Source organism: Pristis pectinata, chromosome 10 (assembly GCF_009764475.1).
Source record: "Pristis pectinata isolate sPriPec2 chromosome 10, sPriPec2.1.pri, whole genome shotgun sequence".
NCBI lineage: Eukaryota > Metazoa > Chordata > Chondrichthyes > Rhinopristiformes > Pristidae > Pristis > Pristis pectinata.
In genome coordinates, this window is record NC_067414.1 from 12,663,400 (window position 1) to 12,684,002 (window position 20,603).

Below are 20,603 nucleotides of genomic sequence, written 5' to 3' on the forward strand. Positions count from 1 at the left end.
AATGATTCAGGAACAGCTTCTTCCCCTCTGCCATCAGATTTCTGAACTGTCCATGAACCCATGAACACTACTTCGTTATTCCTCTTTTGCACTGTTAATTTTATTTTTGTAACTTATAAAAATTACTATGTCTTTATGTCTTGCTCTGTACTGCTTCCACAAAACAACAAATTTCACGACATGTATCAGTGATAATAAACCTGATTCTGATCCTGATTCCAGGCAGCTGCTGCTGAAATTTTGCCTCCCCTCACAGTTTGCTGTTTATTGCTGCTTTAGGGAGGTCACCCAAACTGCATGGTCGAAGAGAGTACTCTTAATCTATTCTTCCTTCAGCCCATGGGAGGGGGCAGAAGAAGTCTGGGGAATTGGTAGAAAGTGTGGGAATAAACAGACAACACTCATGCTGTACTCTGGAGGGTGACCTGGCAACATGCCTTCTAAAGGTGCTGTTCTTTACTAGCCTGTGCAGATTCCTCTGATTCCTTGGGAACATTTTTACATCACTGTTCCCCTCACCCTCCTTCACTACATCATTTCAGCATCCAATTTTTTTTAGCAACAATACAGCTCCCTGCACCTGGAAAAGCTCTGCTTGTATTCCTTTAGGACATTGCATCTAGCAATTTAGTTTTGTCATTAAAATGGGCAAGCATATTATATGAAATGTAAATACTTTCTTCAAGATCTTATGCAATGTGTTCCATGTAGAATTACCATCATTTTACATACCATGCACAATTATTGTTATTATGTGCAATGTATATAATTGCATTTTCATTACATATAATGCAGCTTTATCTTCATTATTATATAAAGTTTAAAAGTTTCTTTATTATGAACCATATAATATAGATTAATTATTTGCAATGCAGGATCAACCTTCATTTACAAAGTTTATGTTCAATTCTGGATTACAATATGCAAGGATATGCAATATATCTGTTACATCAGAGAATTACATTTATTTTGTGCAGTTTGGAATTGTTAATAAGATTTTTTCTTTACACAATGTAAAATAACTATCTACAATGTATGTTAGTTTCTTCATTATAATAGGTCATGCTGAATTATCCTTATATGCAGTGCAGAATTGTAGTCTTCATGATACTATGGAATGTCTAATTATCTTTGCTATGTGCAATGTAGTATTATCTTAATTATATACAATATAGTGTCTCCATTCAGTGTAATACAGCATTGCCCTTAATTTATGCAGTGCAGAATTGTATTCAATATGGATTATAATGTAGTTTATTAACATTAAATACGATGCATAATTACCTGCAAAGTATCTTTGTCATGCAGTGCAAAATTATCTTAATAATTATGTACAAAGCATAATAAGTCACTTCAAATTTATATGCAATGCCGGAATTAGCTTCCTTATTATACGCATTGCAAAATTAGCTGCACGCTTCTATTAAAGGGTTTGTGCCTGGGGCTGCTGGTTTGCAGCCGGCGTGGGGGCTCGTCCTTCGCTGCGTACCCTTTACCCCCTGACCTCCGCCCAGGCGCCAGCTTGCGCGGCTCCTCGCTGATGGATGCTGAGCGTCGTTTCGTCGCCAGTGCCGGTTCGGCCTGCTCCTCCGCCTCGGTCTCTTCCCTCCCACCCCGCTCAAAACTATGCGAAGAAAGTCCAGAATCCTCCTATGCTTTGCCCTTCTCTGGGTGCTGGGGATCGCCTACTACATTTATCTGGGCAACGGGACGAGCCGGAAGGTGAGGATTTTGATTACTTTTTTCGTTCAAAGAAAGAGCGACCGGTTGTGCGCTGGGCCTCGGCTCCCAGCCGACCCGGGGCAAGGGGATCGAGCCCCGGGGACCCGTCCTCCGACACTCTGCCCGGGGCTGGTCATCCGCCCCGGGTCGGCTGGGCGGCACTGGCATGCAGGGGAGCACATGGACACTCGGCGGGATACCCGGAGACCGGAGAGAACGAGAGGACGTTCACTGGATCACCCATGCAGGCTGCTGGTGTAGCACCAGGATCTGCAGTGCCTGGTGTCTTCACTCATGTAACGGCTGGGTCAGTCACAAAGACACCGGGTTACTCACAGGGACGTTGGATCAGTCACACAGACACTGGGTCAGTCACAGGGACGCTGGATCGGTCACAGAAACACTGGATTAGTCACACGGTCGTTGGATCAGTCACACAGACATAGAGTCACTCACTTAGACACTGGAACTTGCAGACATTGGATTACATTGATACTGGAACTTGCATTCAATGGAGCACTCAGGCAGACACTAGATCAGATACTGGATCAGACACAGACATGAGATGACTCACGTAGACACTGGGATTTGCAGACACTGGATCAGTCACATAGGACACTGGAATTTGCTGGCACTGGATCAGCCACACAGACAGCAGATCAGACACTGAATCACTCACAAAGGCACTGGAACTTGTAGACACTGGATCATTTACATGGGCTTTGGATCACTAACACGGGCTGTGGAGCAGTCACGTAGACACTGGATCACCCGCATAGACCCACTGAATTACAGGCAGGGGAGTACTCACAGACACTGAATCATTCACCCTTCTTAGACAGTTGATTGGGTTAAGGAATAACCTACTTCCACTCCTTTTTTTTGTGGGTTCTGAGATGGCTAATGAAGCCTATGTGGGAACCGCCCACTCTTCCGCAGATGGGGAAAGTAGCTGAGGTGGTGATGATGCGGGGTAGTTTGTGATGTAGTCCAGTCCTTCCATTGATTGTATAGGGTCTCTGTGTGCTTCCAGTGCATGGCCTTGAGGTTCTCAATACTGTCTGGAATGCTGCTTCTCCATTTTGAGCAAATATGGGTCAGCAGTTCCCAGGAGTCAATGGGGATATTGCATTCTTCAAGGATGCTTTGAGCACCTCCTTGATTCATTTCTGTTGTCTGCCTGGTAATTACTCTGAGACACTGGAGCACTCACAGACACTGGATCGTTCATTTCTATATCTGATAGGCAACTGGTGGATTTGGTGTATTTGGACTTCCAGAAGGCCTTCAATAAGATGCCACATATGAAGTTATTACTATCTGTTAAATGACTCCTTTTCAGATTGGGAGACTGTGACCTGTCAGGTGTCAGAGGGTTTGGTGCTGGGGTCCCACCCTATTCACAGTATGTACAATAGTAACTTGTATGAGAGAACCACAAGCAATATATCCATATTTGTTGATGATCCACGATGGGTGGCAATGCAAGTTGTGAGGAGGATGCAGAGAGGCTCTGAGAAGATATTGACAGACAAAGTGAGGACATGGTGGATGGTATTTGATGTGGAAACTTGGTAGAAAAAAAGGTTTTGTAAATGGCGAGGAACTAAAATAAATTGTTGTTCAGTGGGATCTTGTTTACACCTCACCAAAAGTTAGCATGCAGATACATGAAGTGATTAGCAAGGCAAGCGACATGTTGGCCTTTATTGCAAGAGGATTTGAATACGAGAGTAGAGGCATGTTGCTCGAATTATGTAAGGGCCTTGATTAGATTGCACCATTCACAGGTCAGGTCTCCACATCTAAGGAAGGATAGAGTTGCGATAAAGAGAGTGCAACGAAGACTCACCAGATTGATTCTTGGTTTGAGGGGTTTCAGGGGTGTGGTTTGTCCTATGAGAAGAGACTAGGGAGTCCCTGCTGATGAACTCTAGAATTTGGAGGAATACGAGGCGATTTCATTGAAATGTACAAATTTTTAGGAGGCTTATCAGGGTAGATGTATTCCCCTAGCTGGGTTATCCAGAGATGGGTGTAACAAGTGTCAACAGAGACCGTTTCAAAATAAGGAGTCTTATTTTGATTCGGGAGTGAGATGAGAATTTTTTTTTCATCTAAAGGGCAGTCTTATCATCTGAATTCACTGCCTTTAAAAAAAACCTGTGGCATGTCATTCGCTGAGTATGTTCAAGATAGGATAGATGTCTGAATGAAGAGAGAATCAAGGGAGTTTGGTTAGCTGCAAGAGGTTGGCACCGAATTTTTTAAAAAATCAACCATATTCGTATTGAATTGTGATACAGGAATGAGGGCTGAATGGCCTTCTCTGGTTCTGTTATGCCCTTAAGCTGTTGCAACTCTCATAAATTATACATATCTAGTGCAAATCTCAATTTAGTTCAATGATAAAATCTAACTGATTAATTTTCGGCCCTAATCCATACATCACTGAAATCGAATTCCATATTTAACAATTTAAGCATTGTTACTAGTTTTGACAAGAAGCTGGATAGGATTTGTGTCACTGTGATTGACGGAGCAATATGTAAGCCACAAGTGAATTATTATGAAGCTTCATTTGTATTTGGGGGGGATTCAGTTAAGACTGACTATAGTGCTTGGTCAAGTGTCTTTGTTTCTATCTGAATTAACAGAATCACCTCCCTTTATCCTCTCTATTCCTCCGTCCTCTTTTAAGTCCACACAGCTACAGTTAGTAATAGTGACCACAAATATGAGGACCTCCAATTCAATAAAGAGACTTTATTCACCCAGGGTCCAGTGAGAGTGTGGAACTGGACACTGCAGTGAGTGGTTGAGGCAGATTGCATAAATTGATTTAAGGGGAGGTTCACACAAGTGGACACAAGAGAAGCAAATGTAGGATATGCTTTTAGGGTGGGATGAAGAAAGGTGGGTAGAAAATGTTGTAAAGCACAAACACTGGATTAACCAGTTGGGCCTCATGGCTGATCCTTAAAATGTGCCTCTTTAACAAAACTTTTGGTCACCCATCCAAATTTATGTGCATGATGTTTTTTTTGCCTGCTTATACTCACATGAAGTGACAGCATTTATAAAATACTAATAACTGAGTCTGATATTTAATTCCAGGGGATGGTGGTGGGATCAAGGTTGAGATTGAAGGGGACAAGGGAAACAAGATGAAACTGTTGGAATTTGATCCATATCTGCAGATAGATTGAGCAGTGCAGATTTGTGTGGATCTGTCATACTGTATTTGTCTTTGCAGAGTAATTATATTTATTAAAATAAATTAGAGAAAGAAAGACAGTTTAATGGAAGCCAAACCACAAAATCCTAATCATCTGATCTGCTGGCTTCTCACCAGCAGCCAGGACCAGAAATTCCACTTTCAACAATGGAATCTCTTTGGGTCTGACAATAGATTGGAGTTTGGAACAAGCAATAACTAAAACATAGATGCTTCACCTCCACCTCCTCAATGCTTTCAAGGAGGATGCCACTGATATAAGTGACCTGTCTGAAACTGCAAATACTAGTCATAATTTTGTTTGAATTGTCAGTAAATCATGATGTGCCCTTTGGCCAAAAGAATATCTAGGGTTGTACGTTATTTGTAAAGTCACTTTTATTAGATGTAATTAGTAAATCTACCGTGATTATATGCATTCTGACTCCTAGCCTTGTAGAGCAAAAGGAAAAGGGAATATGAAAATGAACCTCGCCCTTGTTTTCCTGTGTGTTCTGTTTGCATGTAGGTGACTACTTGTGTACACAACTATGCAGTTTCAAGGAGTGTTGCAATGCCGGATGTGCTGCCCTTGAGATAGGATGTTAAACTGAAGCTCCATTTACCCACAGGTGGATGTAAAAGATCCTGCAAAAGAGGAGATGTATTCCACAGTCAGCATCACCAATGTAGATAATGTGATCATACTGCTAACTGTGGAACCTTGCTGCTTACAAATTGGCTCCTGTTTGCATGATTACAACAATGATCAAACTTTGTGATGCCCTGAGGTTACACGATGTTCCTTTTTCAAAGGGACTTCAATCTGAAACGTTAACTCTGTTTCTCCTCGCAGATCTGCTGAGTGTTTCCGGCATTTTTTGTTGATTTCCAGCATCTGCAGTTTTTCTTTGATTTTCCTTTTTCTTTGTCTGCATTGGGCAGTTTCTCATTTTACACTGCAATCACTTCAGACTTTGTGGGCTCTGCAATGAGGTGTATCATAAAATGAATGTGTTGCAGCTTATGACCAGTCTGTTTCTATACCATGCCAGCTGTGGATCAATGGTTGTAAAGGGACACTTTGTAAATAACTGGTAGCATTCTCCAAAGACAAAATGAAATGGTGCACTGCCCGTGTTGGCTAATGTGTTTCAAAATCCCTTCCACACCCAGCACTTTCCACATCGTGCCAGTGTGGCTCAGAGTATGCTGCTGGGTGGATTGCTTGAAGGACACATTGGTGCTGAATCTAAATCTAATGTTTCTTCCAGAATCACAAACCTTTTGTTTTAATCCTTCGTACTTACATTGTGGGCGTAGCTGCAATATTGGTGTTTAATGCCCATCCCAAGTTACCATGGCAACAAAGCAGTGCCTTCAAATCGGTGCCTGTGTGATATTGCAGTTGTTTGATAAGGCTCAATTTATATCAAGATTTAGAGTTAATCACCTTGGTGTGGGATTGAAATTAGAGATTGGGTAAGGAGGACTCATTGTCTTCTCCAATGGATCTTTGGAAACCACTTGGGTTTCTAAGGTGACTTCATGATGTCTAGACTTTTATTTCCAAATTAAACTTCTCAAAGGTTTAGTTTAAATTCTCTGGATTATTAGTCCAGCAACATCGCCATCATCCTATCATGGGGCTAGATGCTGCCTGTACCACAGGGAGAGGGAGTACCAACAGAATGCAGAATGCTAGTGAATGTTTCATTGTAAGTGCCTGAAACTGAATTAATAGTATCATATTTGAAAAGGAAAAGTAATTATCACATTGATATTGGGCAATATTTTAATTGTAAAAAGAACCTCAGAGACTTGCATTTATCCATTCTCTTTCATGGTCCCAGGACTCCCAAAGGACATTGCAGTCATGTATTTGTGAAGTGATATAATATCAGAATTGCAGCAGTCAATGTGCACATGTGGCACAGATTTAACATTTTGGCAAAAGGTACAGAGAGAATTGGGGAAAACTTTTCTGAACTGGAATTCATTTTGTTGAAATGGTGGAACCAGAATTAATCGGTGCCTTCAAAAGTGAACTGGATATATGTTTGAGAGAATATAATTTGGAAGATTGGAGGAGAAGTAGGGTGACTTTACTGGAGCTGGAATAGACTTGATGGGTCAATCAGCCTCTTTCTGCACCTGAGTAATTCTGTCATTCCAGGATGAGATCAAATTCAGTAACTTTCATCATCTCGTCCAACCTCTGGGTCTTCTGACACCACAGCACTCCCACTGTGCTGCATTGTGAGTGGCGTCCTGAATTATGCTCAAGTGTTTACAGTGGGATTCAAACCCACAAGCTTCATTCAGAGCTCTAGCCATTAAGGCATTGCTAGAAAATATTGCTTTGACCCACCTATGCAAGTACATGGTGTATTGCAGTCAGAAGATACTCTGCTCCTCTTTTAATTTGAAAATACCCTTATTAACGTGGGAAAATCCCATTATAGATAAACAGTACAGTCATTTAAACATCTCTTGTCCTTGATTTGTGTCCAAATGACTGAAGTGTTTGCATGACTGCATTGCTTTGTTTATGCCCTTACAGCTGAATGTCACTTCTTAAAAGTTGTGTTAATTACAGTTAAAGAATTCATCATGCTGATCTTTGTGTGCTACTATTTAACTGCTGGCTATTTAAAAAAAAGTAATCTTGGTGATATGCAGCAACCTAATGCACATACAGAATGTAATAACTTTATTTTGAAAACTCCTTTTGTGTTTAAAAATATTTTTGTCAACTGTAGGTCTTTGTTTTATTTCAAAGGAAGTACTCCTAGTTTTTTTTGTTGATTGCAGGAACCTACAATAATTTCTCTTTCATTAACTTTGGGTATTTTCCATGCTTTTAAATAAAAACAATTGTTTAAAGGCACTCATTTTTAGCTTATCCCTTCTTCCCATGTTCTTCAAGGGATGAAGGAGGGCTGTACCCACTAAATTCTACATACTTGCAGCAATCTCATTTAAATCAAATGCTTGAACGACCGAAATAAGTAGCTCACTTGTATGTTAGTACATAATCTCTAGATATCCCAAAACACTTTGTAGAGGCAGTTAAGTACAGTTGGAAGTGTAATTACTAGGTAGGAAATGTGTAACCAATTTGTACACATCAAGGTGTCATAAACAGCAATGTGATAATGCCCAGATAATCTGTTTGAGTGTTCATGCAAGATTTCAGGGAGAACTAATCTGATTTTCTTTGAATGGTATCATAGGATCTTTTACATCCTTCTGTAACACCAGATCGAACCTTGGTTTAACATCTTTTAAGGAGTGTATCTGTGACAATGCAGCATTCCTCGGTGTTAGCAATGAAAGTAGGCCTCCGTTTTGTGCTCAAGGCTGTGAAGTGAGACTTGAAGTCATGACTTTCTGACTCAAAAGCAAGAATGCTGCCCTTAAAGCCACACTGACATTTTCATGCAATGCCAAAATGGTGTCATACTTAAGTTTGTTTGGAAGCCAGCGGAATCTAGATTAGCAAGAATAACTTGTTAAACTTGCCTGGAAGGTCCCATTCACTAAATCCAAACTAATGAAAATCTGTTGGGTTTTGTAAATGTGCAGAAACAACTGGAAAATTGGGATGCTACTATTTTAAAACAAAAAAAATCAGCAAATCAGATTGTTCACCTTCAGCCTTGGTAGCAGCCAGAGTTCTGGATCAATGATCCAGAGATATGAGTTCAAATCCTAACGTGGCAAGTGGAGAAGTTAAATAAAAAAGATTAAATAAATCTGAAATTTAAAATAATTCTTAACTTGGTATCTTATCAAGCACAAATCTTCTCGATTATTGTGAACACCCACCTGATTCATTAATGTTCAGTAGGGAAGGAAAGCTGCCTGCCTTATCTGGTCTTGGCTGTATGTGACTCCAGACTCACCAAAATATAGTTGTCTATTAACTGCCTATTCAGTTCAAGGATATTTAGGTGATAAGTACTGGCATTGTCAGAAACATTCTGTGAACAGGTTAATAGAGAAAATAAAACATTGATCTGCAAATCTTTTACTGCTTTACATTTTATTAAAGGTCTCATGACTGGTCCACCTCAAATTAACCTTCAGTATCACAACCTAATCTCTCTCTGCAAGCAGAAGGAACTGTTAATAAGTAGAAAAAAACATTAGTGCACGTTGACACTTTGGTACAGGTGGATTTGCTATCTGCTTTAAATAAACCCAACACTAATTGTCATCCTTTTTTGATTCAGCCTGCCCCACACCCTCATGTCTTTCCAAGAGATGCTTTCATAAGGTAATTGGCTAAGAGTTTTTTTCCCAATTGTTTTAACACTAGGCTAGCAAGCTACACTTTAAATATTTGTCACTCAACTTTTGCAGCTGCAATAAATTTTGGTGCATTTTTTTCATAACTTGTGACCAAAGGGTAAAATTTTCTCCTGCACAAAAGTATTTAAATTTATGTAGTGACGTTGGTCATGAGATCAATTTGCACATTGGATAACAATGCATCAGAATTCAGGAACTATTTTGGTAAGCACTGTCCTATCTTATAACTTATATTCATAGGTTAACATATATATTACAAAGTGCAAAATTAAGTTGTGGAGACTGAACCTATGTGCCTGTGATGCTGCTGCAAGCAAGTTTTTCATTGTACCTCTACCTCACCGTACTTGTGCATGTGACAATAAACTTGACTCTACTACTGTAGACCTCCAGGACTGCAATTACAAACCGCATCATCCCTGTCAAAATTGCTTTAGGTGCAGGAGATTATAACATTGTGGTGTGTCAACTGGTGGTAGGGTCCAGGGGCACATGGCATCTGTTCTTTCAGTGTTCAGCATTTTTAATTTCATTTGTAAATGGTCAATCCAATCCAAATCCTCTTGATTGCTTTGACTACCCACTTTAAGTCTATCTTCAGATGGTGGTCAACTATAAACTTAACTACCTTTTTGTTGAACTTCTCTTAGGTAGTTCATGTACATCAGTAAAAGTAGAACATGGACCTTATTGACACAGCACTGTTGTACACTCCCGTTCACCTTATGACAATACTGATTATTCTTTTTAGGTTCACATTCAGTGAACCCTAACGTGAAACCAGAGTTGTGTGATGAAAGTCTCTTTGCATCTCCAGGCATACAGATGTAGACAGAGACAGATTTCCTTGTGAAGATGCCCAAAACCAGGGCTGATAAATAAAAAAAAATTGTCATTAATAAATCCACAAAGATTTTTTTTTCTCGAGAGGGGTGAGAATGTGGAACTCGCTGTTATAAGGAGTAGCTGATACGTTATAGAAAAGTTATATTCAAGAAAAGGTGAATAAACACACGAGGGAGTAAAGAATAGAAGGTTTTTCTGAGTGGGTGGAGGCTTGCATGAATCAAAAGCAACAACATAGGCCAGCATAGACCATTGACCTGAAACTCTAATTCTCCTTCTCTCCACAGATGTTGCTTGATCTGCAAAATATTTCCAGTGCTTTATTTTTATTTCAAATTTCTGGCTCCCAAGATATTTTAGTTTAGATTAGTTGGACGGAATAGTTGGCATATTCTGTACTGTAGACTCTGTACTCCTGTGTAAATGTGACTGTAACAATAAAATTCCTGTCGTTTATGGGGCATGGTGGTTGCACTGCAGTTAAGTAACCAAGGGATCTGGACTAACAGCCAGAGGTTTGAGTTCAAATCCCACAATGCAGTCACGGAATTTAAATTCAGTTATTAATCTGGAAAACAAAACTATTCCCAGCAATGATGTAGCAATAGTGATAAAGCTACGGGATGGCACAGGGAAGGAAATCTGTCATCCTTACTGGTATCCGAATCCAGATCCTCAGCAATTAAGGAAGGGCAATGAAAGTTGGCCTTGCCAACGATCCCAAAAACTGAATAGTTTACTGGATTCTGTAACTTCAGACCTGATTTTTCACCTATCTTTTCGAAGTTGGAGAAAAAAGAACTTTAGTAGGACAGAAGAAATTCTGGGTCACTAAAATGGCTTATTTTGCATGAAATATAAACATACAGAATATAGGTTTCCACAAACTCATTATACACATCACTCTCCCAACTGACTTACACAGATCTCGTATTTCTAAGGTTAGTGCATTAAAAATGCCCAAAAAACTGCCAATTAAAGGTACTGTCTTAAATAAATTTGCTGCCTTGGTGAGGGAGCTATGGCAATCTTTGTTTAACTAAACTCTCGTGCTGAGGTTATCATGTGAAGACCATTCTAATGTTAAAGGCGTGAACAGCTCCTGACAGAGCTCAAAGGGCTTCATTGTCTGAAAACTAATATATGTGAATCAGTACAGCAGGGAGATGGCTAATTGGTCCAACGCTGCAATTGATTTGTCCTAAATATCTCAGACTGCATATCTGAGGGCCTTTGTGCATTGAATCTAGCTCATAATTATAAGTTAAATTAAAATCCCTTTTAGTTAAAATAGTTTCTTTTATAAAAGCATCTACTCATTTCTCTGCTTCTTTGCTTGCTTTTACTCTGAGACCCACTGATGTTACTTTGTACTGGCAGATTCAGTGGCACATTGACTCCTCTCTCTTGTCCCCCTCCTACTTTTCCCTATTTCTATTCCATAGAACCATAGAACAATACAGCACAATACAGGTCCTTCGGCCCACAATGTTGTGCCGACCTTTAAACCATGCCTAAGACTATCTAACCCCTTCCTGCCACATATCCCTCTATTTTAAATTTCTCCATATGCTTATCTAACAATCTCTTGAACTTGACCAACATATCAGCCTCCACCACCACCCCAGGCACCAACCGCTCTCTGGGTGAAAAAAACCTCCCTCTGATATCTCCCTTGAACTTCCCACCCATTACTTTAAAGCCATGCCCTCTTGTATTGAACATTGGTGCCCTAAGAAAGAGGTACTGGCTGTCTACTCTATATATTCTCTTCATATTTTGTATACCTCTATCATGTCTCCCCTCATCCTCCTCCTCTCCAATGAGTAAAGCCCCAGCTCCCTTAGTCTCTCCTCATAATCCATACTCTCCAATCCAGGCAGCATCCTGGTAAATCTCCTCTGTACCCTTTCCAACACTTCCACATCCTTCCTATAATGAGGTGACCAGAACTGGACACAGTACTCCAAGTGTGGTCTAATCAGAGTTTTGTAGTAACATGGGTTACTCACATAAACCATGCTGCCCTACCTCCTAACTCTCCATATTACCTCCATCCTCTGTCTTGTCTTGTAATGCCTTTTATCCCTTGCTCTCTGTCTTGCCTCTGTTGTCATATTATCATCTGCTCCCTCTCTTCCTCTTCTTGCCCTCTATCTTATCTCTTGATTTGCCTATTCCATCCTTTGTTCCCTCTTTCCTCGCCAATCTGGATGCAAAAGGTCTTAGGGTTGGTAAAGAGAATCTGACCCTGCTGTATTGCCTGCTATTTAGTTACAAATTTTCATTAGATTTCTTGGTTCTGCCCATCTGATTACAGATGCTGTGCTGAATGGATTGGAGCTTGCTCTGAACAGGGTATAATTGTTATCTTTCCACAACTTAGCAATTTTTCTTTTTTGTCTTCTTTCCATTTGTCCTTTTAGTAAGTTACTAATGGGTTTTTAAAAATGCTGATAAATTAATTAGTATAACAGCAGCATTCATGGTCCCTGACTTATCCCTGGACATCACTTCCCCAGCTTATTTTGTTCACTTGCACAGAGGACATCCTTCCCCTTCTGTTGCTGATGTCTACCATACATTCACAGTACTCATGTATCCTGTCAAACATTTGTGCCACAATCAATGCCACAAATACAGGTTATTTATCTCACTGATATTTCAGAGACTTTGCTGTGTTCAAAGTGGCTGTCGATATATTACAGCAGTTGCCCATGTTGCAAAAGCAGTTCTGAGATGTCACGAGGTTGTAAGGGGTGTACTTTTCTTTTTGTTCATCTTCGTTCCCACTGATTGAGCTTCAGATGGCAATTGAAATCTGGTTTGCAGATTTGCTGTATCTCGTCCTGATCAAACTTTATTTTAACCTGTTGTCACATTTTGTTTTGATAATTCTTCTAACAGCAGTAGAAAAGTGGTTCCTGATCATAAACCAAAAAATAGACATCAAAGACTGCTATCTTGTCATTGAAGAATAAGCATATACTGCCTAATCTCACATGGCATTGTTCAAAGGATGTTGAGTTTGGGCATGGGTGGAAGGTGGGTCAGGGAGTTGGTATACAGGGAGGGAGGTGCAGGGATAGGAAAGAGATAAGAAAGCATGAATGTGGAAAGTGGAGGAGGGAGTGCAGAGGATATCTAGCTTGTTAGGGTGGAAGTTTCATACAAGTTTCTAGTTTTGATGTCTTGGGTTTGACCGGATTGACTAGGTTGGACACAATTCATTTTCTTCTGAATTGAGTTTAGAGGAGTTTGTTTAGCAGACCAGTAAATATATGTTCGGTGAGAAACAAGGTTATTTGGGTTCAAATGCTTTTTCTTCTCTCTGGTGATTTTTCCATTCAGATAGTATAAAGGAGATATTACAGTGCATTTGGAAATAGTGTTGCAACCCATTCATCTGTTTTAATATAGAGTGGATGTTTCTCAAATCAAGATGGTTTATATTTTAGATGTATGTAGCAATGAAATGCAATTACTCCTACGACTTTTACAATAATTGTTCCCATGTAATTTTGTTTTATAGGATGAGTGGAATGCCTTGGATCCAAATAAAAGAAAGGATGGTCAGAACACCAATGCAGAAGGAAAAACAAAGACAGTGGAGACATTACCACCTGGTAGGTTTCAACACCTCGTGTGTGATATTATTATTGATTGCAGAAAATCCAGGATTGTCAAAAATGCAATAATGGTTTGTACTGATCTTTTTTCAATTTGCACTTCTTGTGACTGGAGATTGTTCAATAAGGTGCGAGTTTCTTAGAGAAACAAAGGCTTCTTCACTGGGCTATCGGAGTATGGTTGCTCAGTAATTGTTAACTGCACATGCAGTCTGCAATTATAAGTCTTCTCAACAAGGAAACCAGGAATCAAGCATCTGTTGGGCTAGAAAGCTTGATTGATTTGTCTGAAATAATCAAAGGCAAAAAAACAACCTGGTTTTCTGTGCCCCTCTCTGATGGACAGAGGTCTTTAATTATAGATGATTATGAGCCATAATTTCAGCTTCAGGTGTACTAGCTAGTAATTCAAATAATTTGACCTAGTTTTAACTTAGTGGCTTGTTTCATGAGGAAAAATGTGTTTGTATTTTAAAGTTTATCTTCAGAAATAAAGTCTATAGATTTTATGCGTGATTGTACTTTATCTATCTATATAGATGTAGATAGATGTAGATAGATATAGATAGATATGAAAAAATAGGTTAATTACTTAGTGTATAGCAGCTAGTAATCATCTTTACCATCCTTAACTTCCATTCACATTACTTTTGCTGCCTCAGTCAGCGTACTTGGATGGCACAGTGACAGAGCAAGTGGTGCTGCTGCTTCACAGTTCCAGTGACCTGGGTTCAATCCTGACCTCTGGTGCTCTCTGTGTGGAGCTTGCACATTTTCCTGGTGGCCACAAGTGTTTCCCTTGGGTGCTCCGGTTTCCTCCCACATCCCAAAGGTGTGCTATCTGTAGGTAGATTGGCTACTGTAAATTGTCCCAGCTGTATTTGGTGGGTGGGGGGTGGGGGGGGGGGGGGGGGGGGGGGGGGGGGGAGTGGATGGGGTGTAAGTTCAAAGGAGATGTGCAGGGGTAAGCTTTTTTACACAGAGAGTGGTGGGTGCCTGGAATGTGCTGCCGGGGTGGTGGTGGAGGAAAATATGATAAAGGCATTTAAGAGGCTCTTAGATAGGCACATGAATATGCAGAGAATGGAGGGATATGGACATTGGGTAGGCAGAAGGCATTAGTTTAGTTAGGCGTTTAATTAGTTCAACACGACATCGTGGGCCAAAGGGCCTGTTCCTGTGCTGTACTGTTCTATGTTCTCTGTAGGTGGGTGGTAGGAGAATCCAGTTAATGATGTGTGAGAATAGTTAACAGGAAAATAAGTGGGGGAATGGGGTTGATTTGATTGCTCTGGGGGCTAGCAAAGACTTGATGGGGTGAATGGATGTCTAATAATCTTTGTGTAACTTCAAATTCTTTCTGCCCTCCTTTCACACTCCCATCACAGGCTTTGTTTTTTCAGTCTCTTTTCTCTTGTACTTAAGCATTTACCACATATGTTTCCAATTCTGCAGACTTTCTTCAAATTCTCCAATCATAAATATTAATATCTTATGTTTTATTAATTCTCCTTTTGCTTGCTTATTTTTCTTACCAGTTATTTTAACTCATAAAAATGCATAATTAATTTAAGTATCATATTATTCATTAAAAGTTACTCTGAATTGAATTTTGTACATTACGGCAAGATACTTGATCCACATCAAGTGTGTAAAGCTTTGTATTTTTGAATGCTCAATGTTTCCAATTTGCAAGAATTCAGTGACATTACATAACCTACAATTTACAGGTGCTTCAATATTGGTTGAATATACAGTATTGGTTTATTATTGTTACTTGTACCGAGGTACAGTGAAAAGCTTGTCTTACAAACTGATCGTACAGGTCAATTCATTACACAGTACAGTTACATTGAGTCAGTACAGAGTGCATTGATGTAGCACTGGTAAAAACAATAACAGTACAGAGTAAAGTGTCACAGTTACAGAGAAAGTGCAGTGCAATAAGGTGCGAGGTCACAACAAGGTAGATTGTGAGGTCAGAGTCCATCTCATCGTATAAGGGAACTGTTCAATAGTCTTATCACAGTGGGGTAGAAGCTGTCCTTAAGTCTGGTGGTACATGCCTTCAGGCTCCTGTATCTTCTACCCAATGGAAGAGGAGAGAAGAGAGAATGAAAGATCCCAGTTTCTTCTGTGCAATTTTTCAAAAATTGTATAATATAGGTACTTCTAAATTTATAAGGAAATACATTTTTAATCCTGTTTAGTAAACACTACTTTTAGAATGTGGAAGGACGAATTGTCATTCATAACTAGTTAGGATATTATTATGCTGACATAAGACAGAAAATATTGCCCGACGTGCTGAGTATTTCCAGCATTTGTGGAGTGAGGAACAGAGTCACTGTTGTGGGTTGGTGACATTCCATCAGAACTGGCAAAGTGAGAAACATATTTTGCAAAGAAATGGAGAGAACAGAAGAATGTCTGTGATAGAGTGAAGATCAAGAAAAACTGAATGACACAAGTGGTGTTGGAGCCTGCTGTGGGAGATTGGTGAAGGCTTATTAACTGCACATGCAGTCAGGAATTATTATTAATACTTCTTAAAAACAGGAGTGATTAAACAATGAGGATAACCTGTAATTCCACTAGGACAGGACCAGCCAACAATGAACTAATGGTAACAGGTAAATTCTGTGCATTTGATAGGTGTGATGTTAAAACATATCAGATATTAGAGGAATACGAATACAAAAGGCAACTTGCTACTTGAGTGAAACACAACTAATTACCAACATCTTTGACCAGCCACGTGAAGGTGAAACTTCATAGTAGAAGGGCTCTTATTAGACCTTGGAATTGTTCGATAACAGAATGCCGAGATTACAAAGGCCATGTATAGATCTTAGTATGTTGACCAAGGCTGGGTTTATTACCTATCCCCTGAATGCAAAGAAGGTAGTAATGGAGTACATTCTTGAACCAATTCAGTCTTCATGGTGCTGATTTTTCTCATGATAGGGATTTAGATCACATGATGTAGCTGCACATCATTCTGAGGAGGAATAAATATTAGCAAATCAGGACTTCCTAAAATGTATTCAATATTAAGGAATTGATACTTGAGGTTTTCTAAGCTCCTGAGTTTCTCTGTAGCCTCCACACTGCCACCCAGCTTTCTATCATCAGCACACTGGAATATATCACATTTAGTTGCCTCATTCAAATCATTGTTATAGGTTGTGAACAGTTCGGGTGCAGCTTTTATCCCGATGGTACCCCACTACTATTGCTGGCAAGTCCAACATTTATTGCCTTGCTAAGATGCCTTTTTGAATCGCTGCAGTCTTTCTGGTGAAGGTACTCCAATAGCGCTTGTTCTCTTGTTAGCCATGGATCATTTTTCCTGTTGGGCTTTTGTGCTTTTCATAGTTTGCAAGAAATTGCTTTATTAATTCTTCAAATGGTAGCTCCATAAAATTGTTGTTGACTTCCATTGGCTGCTTGCCCAACCTCTGATATCAGCTGTTACTTTTACCTTTGAGTTAGGAGGTTTTGTGAGCTCAGATTGAAGATTAAACCATTTAACGAGGACTGAGAAGATCCCATAGTATTGAATGATTCAGTATCCTTGCTATAATAATAGAAATACATTTCTTGCATCATTGGAAGTCTGTGCTTGCTTCTTATCTAGAGATAACTATTAAAACATGTCAAATTATAAAAGCATTACAGGAAACAGGAAGGGAGGAGGTATAGTTGAGATTGCTGTAGAAGTTGGTGGACATAATGGATGCTGATTGCTAATCCAATGTCAGGAAGGAGTAGGGAAGAAACTGATATGGATCATGTGAAACTGAAAGGGTGGAAAATGGTGACAAAGATAACAAACAGCTTTGAGTTCTATACGTGTACAGGAAGTAGCACCAACAGAGCCATCAATGTAATGGGAAAGGAATTGAGGGAGGGGGCCTGAATAGGACTGAACTAAGAATTATTCCACGTGTCTAATGAAAAGACAGGTGTAGCTTAGCCCCGTGTGAGTTCCCTTTGACTTGTAGAAAAAGGTTGAAGTTAGAGGTTAATCAATCCAAGAACTAGTTCAGCCAGCCAAAGATATGACTGGTAGAAGGCAATTGGTTAGGCCTCTGTTCAGGGAAGAAATTACGGTTTGGAATTCCACGGTGAAAGTACATCCAGTTGGGATCATGACAATGAAAATTGTCAAAGTGGCAGAGGGCATTGGAGGTGTTAAGGATGTAAGTGGAAATTGGCTGGATAAGGGTAGGAAAATTAGGGTCAGGGTAGGAAGTAATATGTTCTGTTAGTCAATGGGCCTTCAGAAGGGGTATGGTAGAATAGTACATGTACCAAGAATGCTGAGTGCTCAGAATTATGGGGTTCTGCAAAGAGTGCAAATGGGTAAAGAGTTTGCATTGACCTTTGATAACCAGAAGATTCAGTTTTAGGAGCCAAAAGAACAAGAGGAGATAATGAGATTTTTTTTTAATGGCATTGTATTGTGAAGATCTGGAATGCACTACCTGAAAAGTAAGAAGCAGGCCCAAAAATAACTTAAGGCAATGAGAAAAGAATAGGGGTATGAGGCTGATGGGAAGTCCCTTTCAAAAATACGGTGTGGTCACAATGGACCAAATGGTCTCCTATGCTGATGGTTCTATAACTAGAAGGGATATGGGGGAGTGAGAATTCACAAAAGGCCAATTGGACAGATGCAATGTTAAATTTGCTGAGTAGTCCTAGTTTATCTACCATCGCAGTTAAGGCAGGTACACTAATTTTAGTCAAAAACATCTTGTAAATTATCATTCAATGCATATAAACATACAAAGCTGTCTATTTAGCAAACATTTGCCTACTTTCAATAACTAAGGAAGTAAAGCACTCCACCATTAAAAGAGATTTGCATATACTGCTTTTCAGATGACTTTTACCAGCTAAATATGCAAAAGATTAAAGCCCAAATGAGTTGTTTCTGCTGCATGCCTAGGTGTTTCGGACATCAAATGGCTACAGGACAAACGTCTCTTTTGTTTATTGTATTTGAATCATGAGATAGGGGCATTGGGGCCGAAGCTGCTGTTTACTGGTCTTCTATAATTGGCCTTAAAAAGGAAATGATGAACTGCCTTTTGCAAGTACTGTGGTGAAGCTATTCCCCCTTCACTGCCAGATGGTTCCAAGATTTTTGTCCCAGAGAAGATAGATAAATTGTGATATATTCCATTTTAGGACAGTGTGTAACTTGGAGGGATTAGAACATAAAAAAACTACAGCACAATTCAGGCCCTTCGGCCCACAAAGCTGTGCCGAACATGTCCCTACCCTAGAAATTACTAGGCTTACCCATAGCCCTCTTTTACTCAGCTCCATGTACCTATCTAACAGTCTCTTGAAAGACCCTATCGTATCAGCCTCCACCACAGTTTCTGCAGCCCATTCCACGCACTCACCACTCTCTGAGTAAAAAAAAACTTACCCCTGATGTCTCCTCTATATCTACTCCCCAGCACCTTAAACCTATGTCCTCTTGTGGCCACCAATTCAGCCCTGGGGAAAAGCCTCTGACTATCTACCTTATCAATACCTCTCATCATCTTGTACACCTCTATCAGGTCCCCCCTCATTCTCAGTCTCTCCAAGGAGAAAAGGCCGAGTTCCCACAACCTGCTTTCATAAGGCATGCTCCGCATTTCCAGGCAGCATCCTTGTAAATCTCCTCTGCACCCTCTCTATGGCTTCCACATCTTTCCTGTAGTGAGGCGACCAGAACTGAGCACAATACTCCAAGTGGAGTCTGACCAGGGACCTATATAGCTGCAACAATACCTCACGGCTCCTAAATTCAGTTCCCTGATTGATGAAGGACAATACACCATATGCCTTCTTAACCACAGAGTCAACCTGCACAGCTGCTTTGAGTGTCCTATGGACTCGGACCCCAAGATCCCTCTGATCCTCCACACTGCCAAGAGTCCTACCATTAATACTATATTCCGCCAACATATTTGACCTACCAAAATGAATCACTTCACACTTATCTGGGTTGAACTGCATCTACCATTTCTCAGCCCAACTCTGCATCCTATCTATGTCCCTCTGTAACCTCTGACAGCTCTCCAAACTATCCACGACACCCCCAACCTTAGTGTCATCAGCAAACTTACTAACCCACCCCTCCACTTCCTCATCCAGGTCATTTATAAAAATCACAAAGAGTAAGGGTCCCAGTACAGATCCCTGAGGTACACCACTGGTCACTGACCTCCACTCAGAATACGACCCTTCAACAACCACTCTTTGCCTTCTGTGGACCAGCCAGTTTTGGATCCACACTGCAATGTCCCCTTGGATCCCATGTCTCCTCACCTCCTCCATAAGCCTCGCATGGGGAACCTTATCAAACACCTTGCTGAAATCCGTATGCACTACATCTACTGCTCTCCCTTCATCGATGTGCTTAGTCACATCCTCAAAAAATTCAATCAGGCTCGTAAGGCAGGACTTGCCCTTGACAAAGCCATGCTGACTATTCCTAATCATATTATACCTCTCCAAATGTTCATAAATCCTGCCTCTGAGGATCTTCTCCATCAGCTTACCAACCACTGAGGTAAGACTCACCGGTCTATGATTTCCTAGGCTATCCCTACTCCCCTTCTTGAATAAGGGAACAACATCTGTGACCCTCCAATCTTCCGGAACCTCTCCTGTCTCCTTGGACGACGCAAAGATCATCGTCAGAGGCTCTGCAATCTCCTCCCTCGCCTCCCACAGCAACCTGGAGTACATCTCATCCGGTCCTGGCAATTTATCTAACTTGATGCTTTCCAAAAGTTTCAGCACCACCTCTTTTCTAATATCTACATGCTCAAGCTTTTCAGGCCACTGCAAGTCCCCACTAC

The 20,603-nt window shown here is 40.4% G+C and overlaps 1 protein-coding gene across 1 annotated transcript in view; it reads left to right on the forward strand.

The window, feature by feature from the left end:
• The first annotated feature begins 1,459 nt into the window (after window positions 1-1,459).
• The window catches only part of galnt2 (UDP-N-acetyl-alpha-D-galactosamine:polypeptide N-acetylgalactosaminyltransferase 2), a 76,031-nt gene continuing 56,887 nt past the window's right edge, over window positions 1,460-20,603 (forward strand). The window contains exons 1-2 of the mRNA XM_052025048.1: window positions 1,460-1,722; window positions 13,635-13,728. Coding sequence (XP_051881008.1) covers window positions 1,627-1,722; window positions 13,635-13,728 — 190 coding nt within the window. The 5' untranslated portion in view covers window positions 1,460-1,626. The remainder of the gene's footprint in view (window positions 1,723-13,634; window positions 13,729-20,603) is intronic.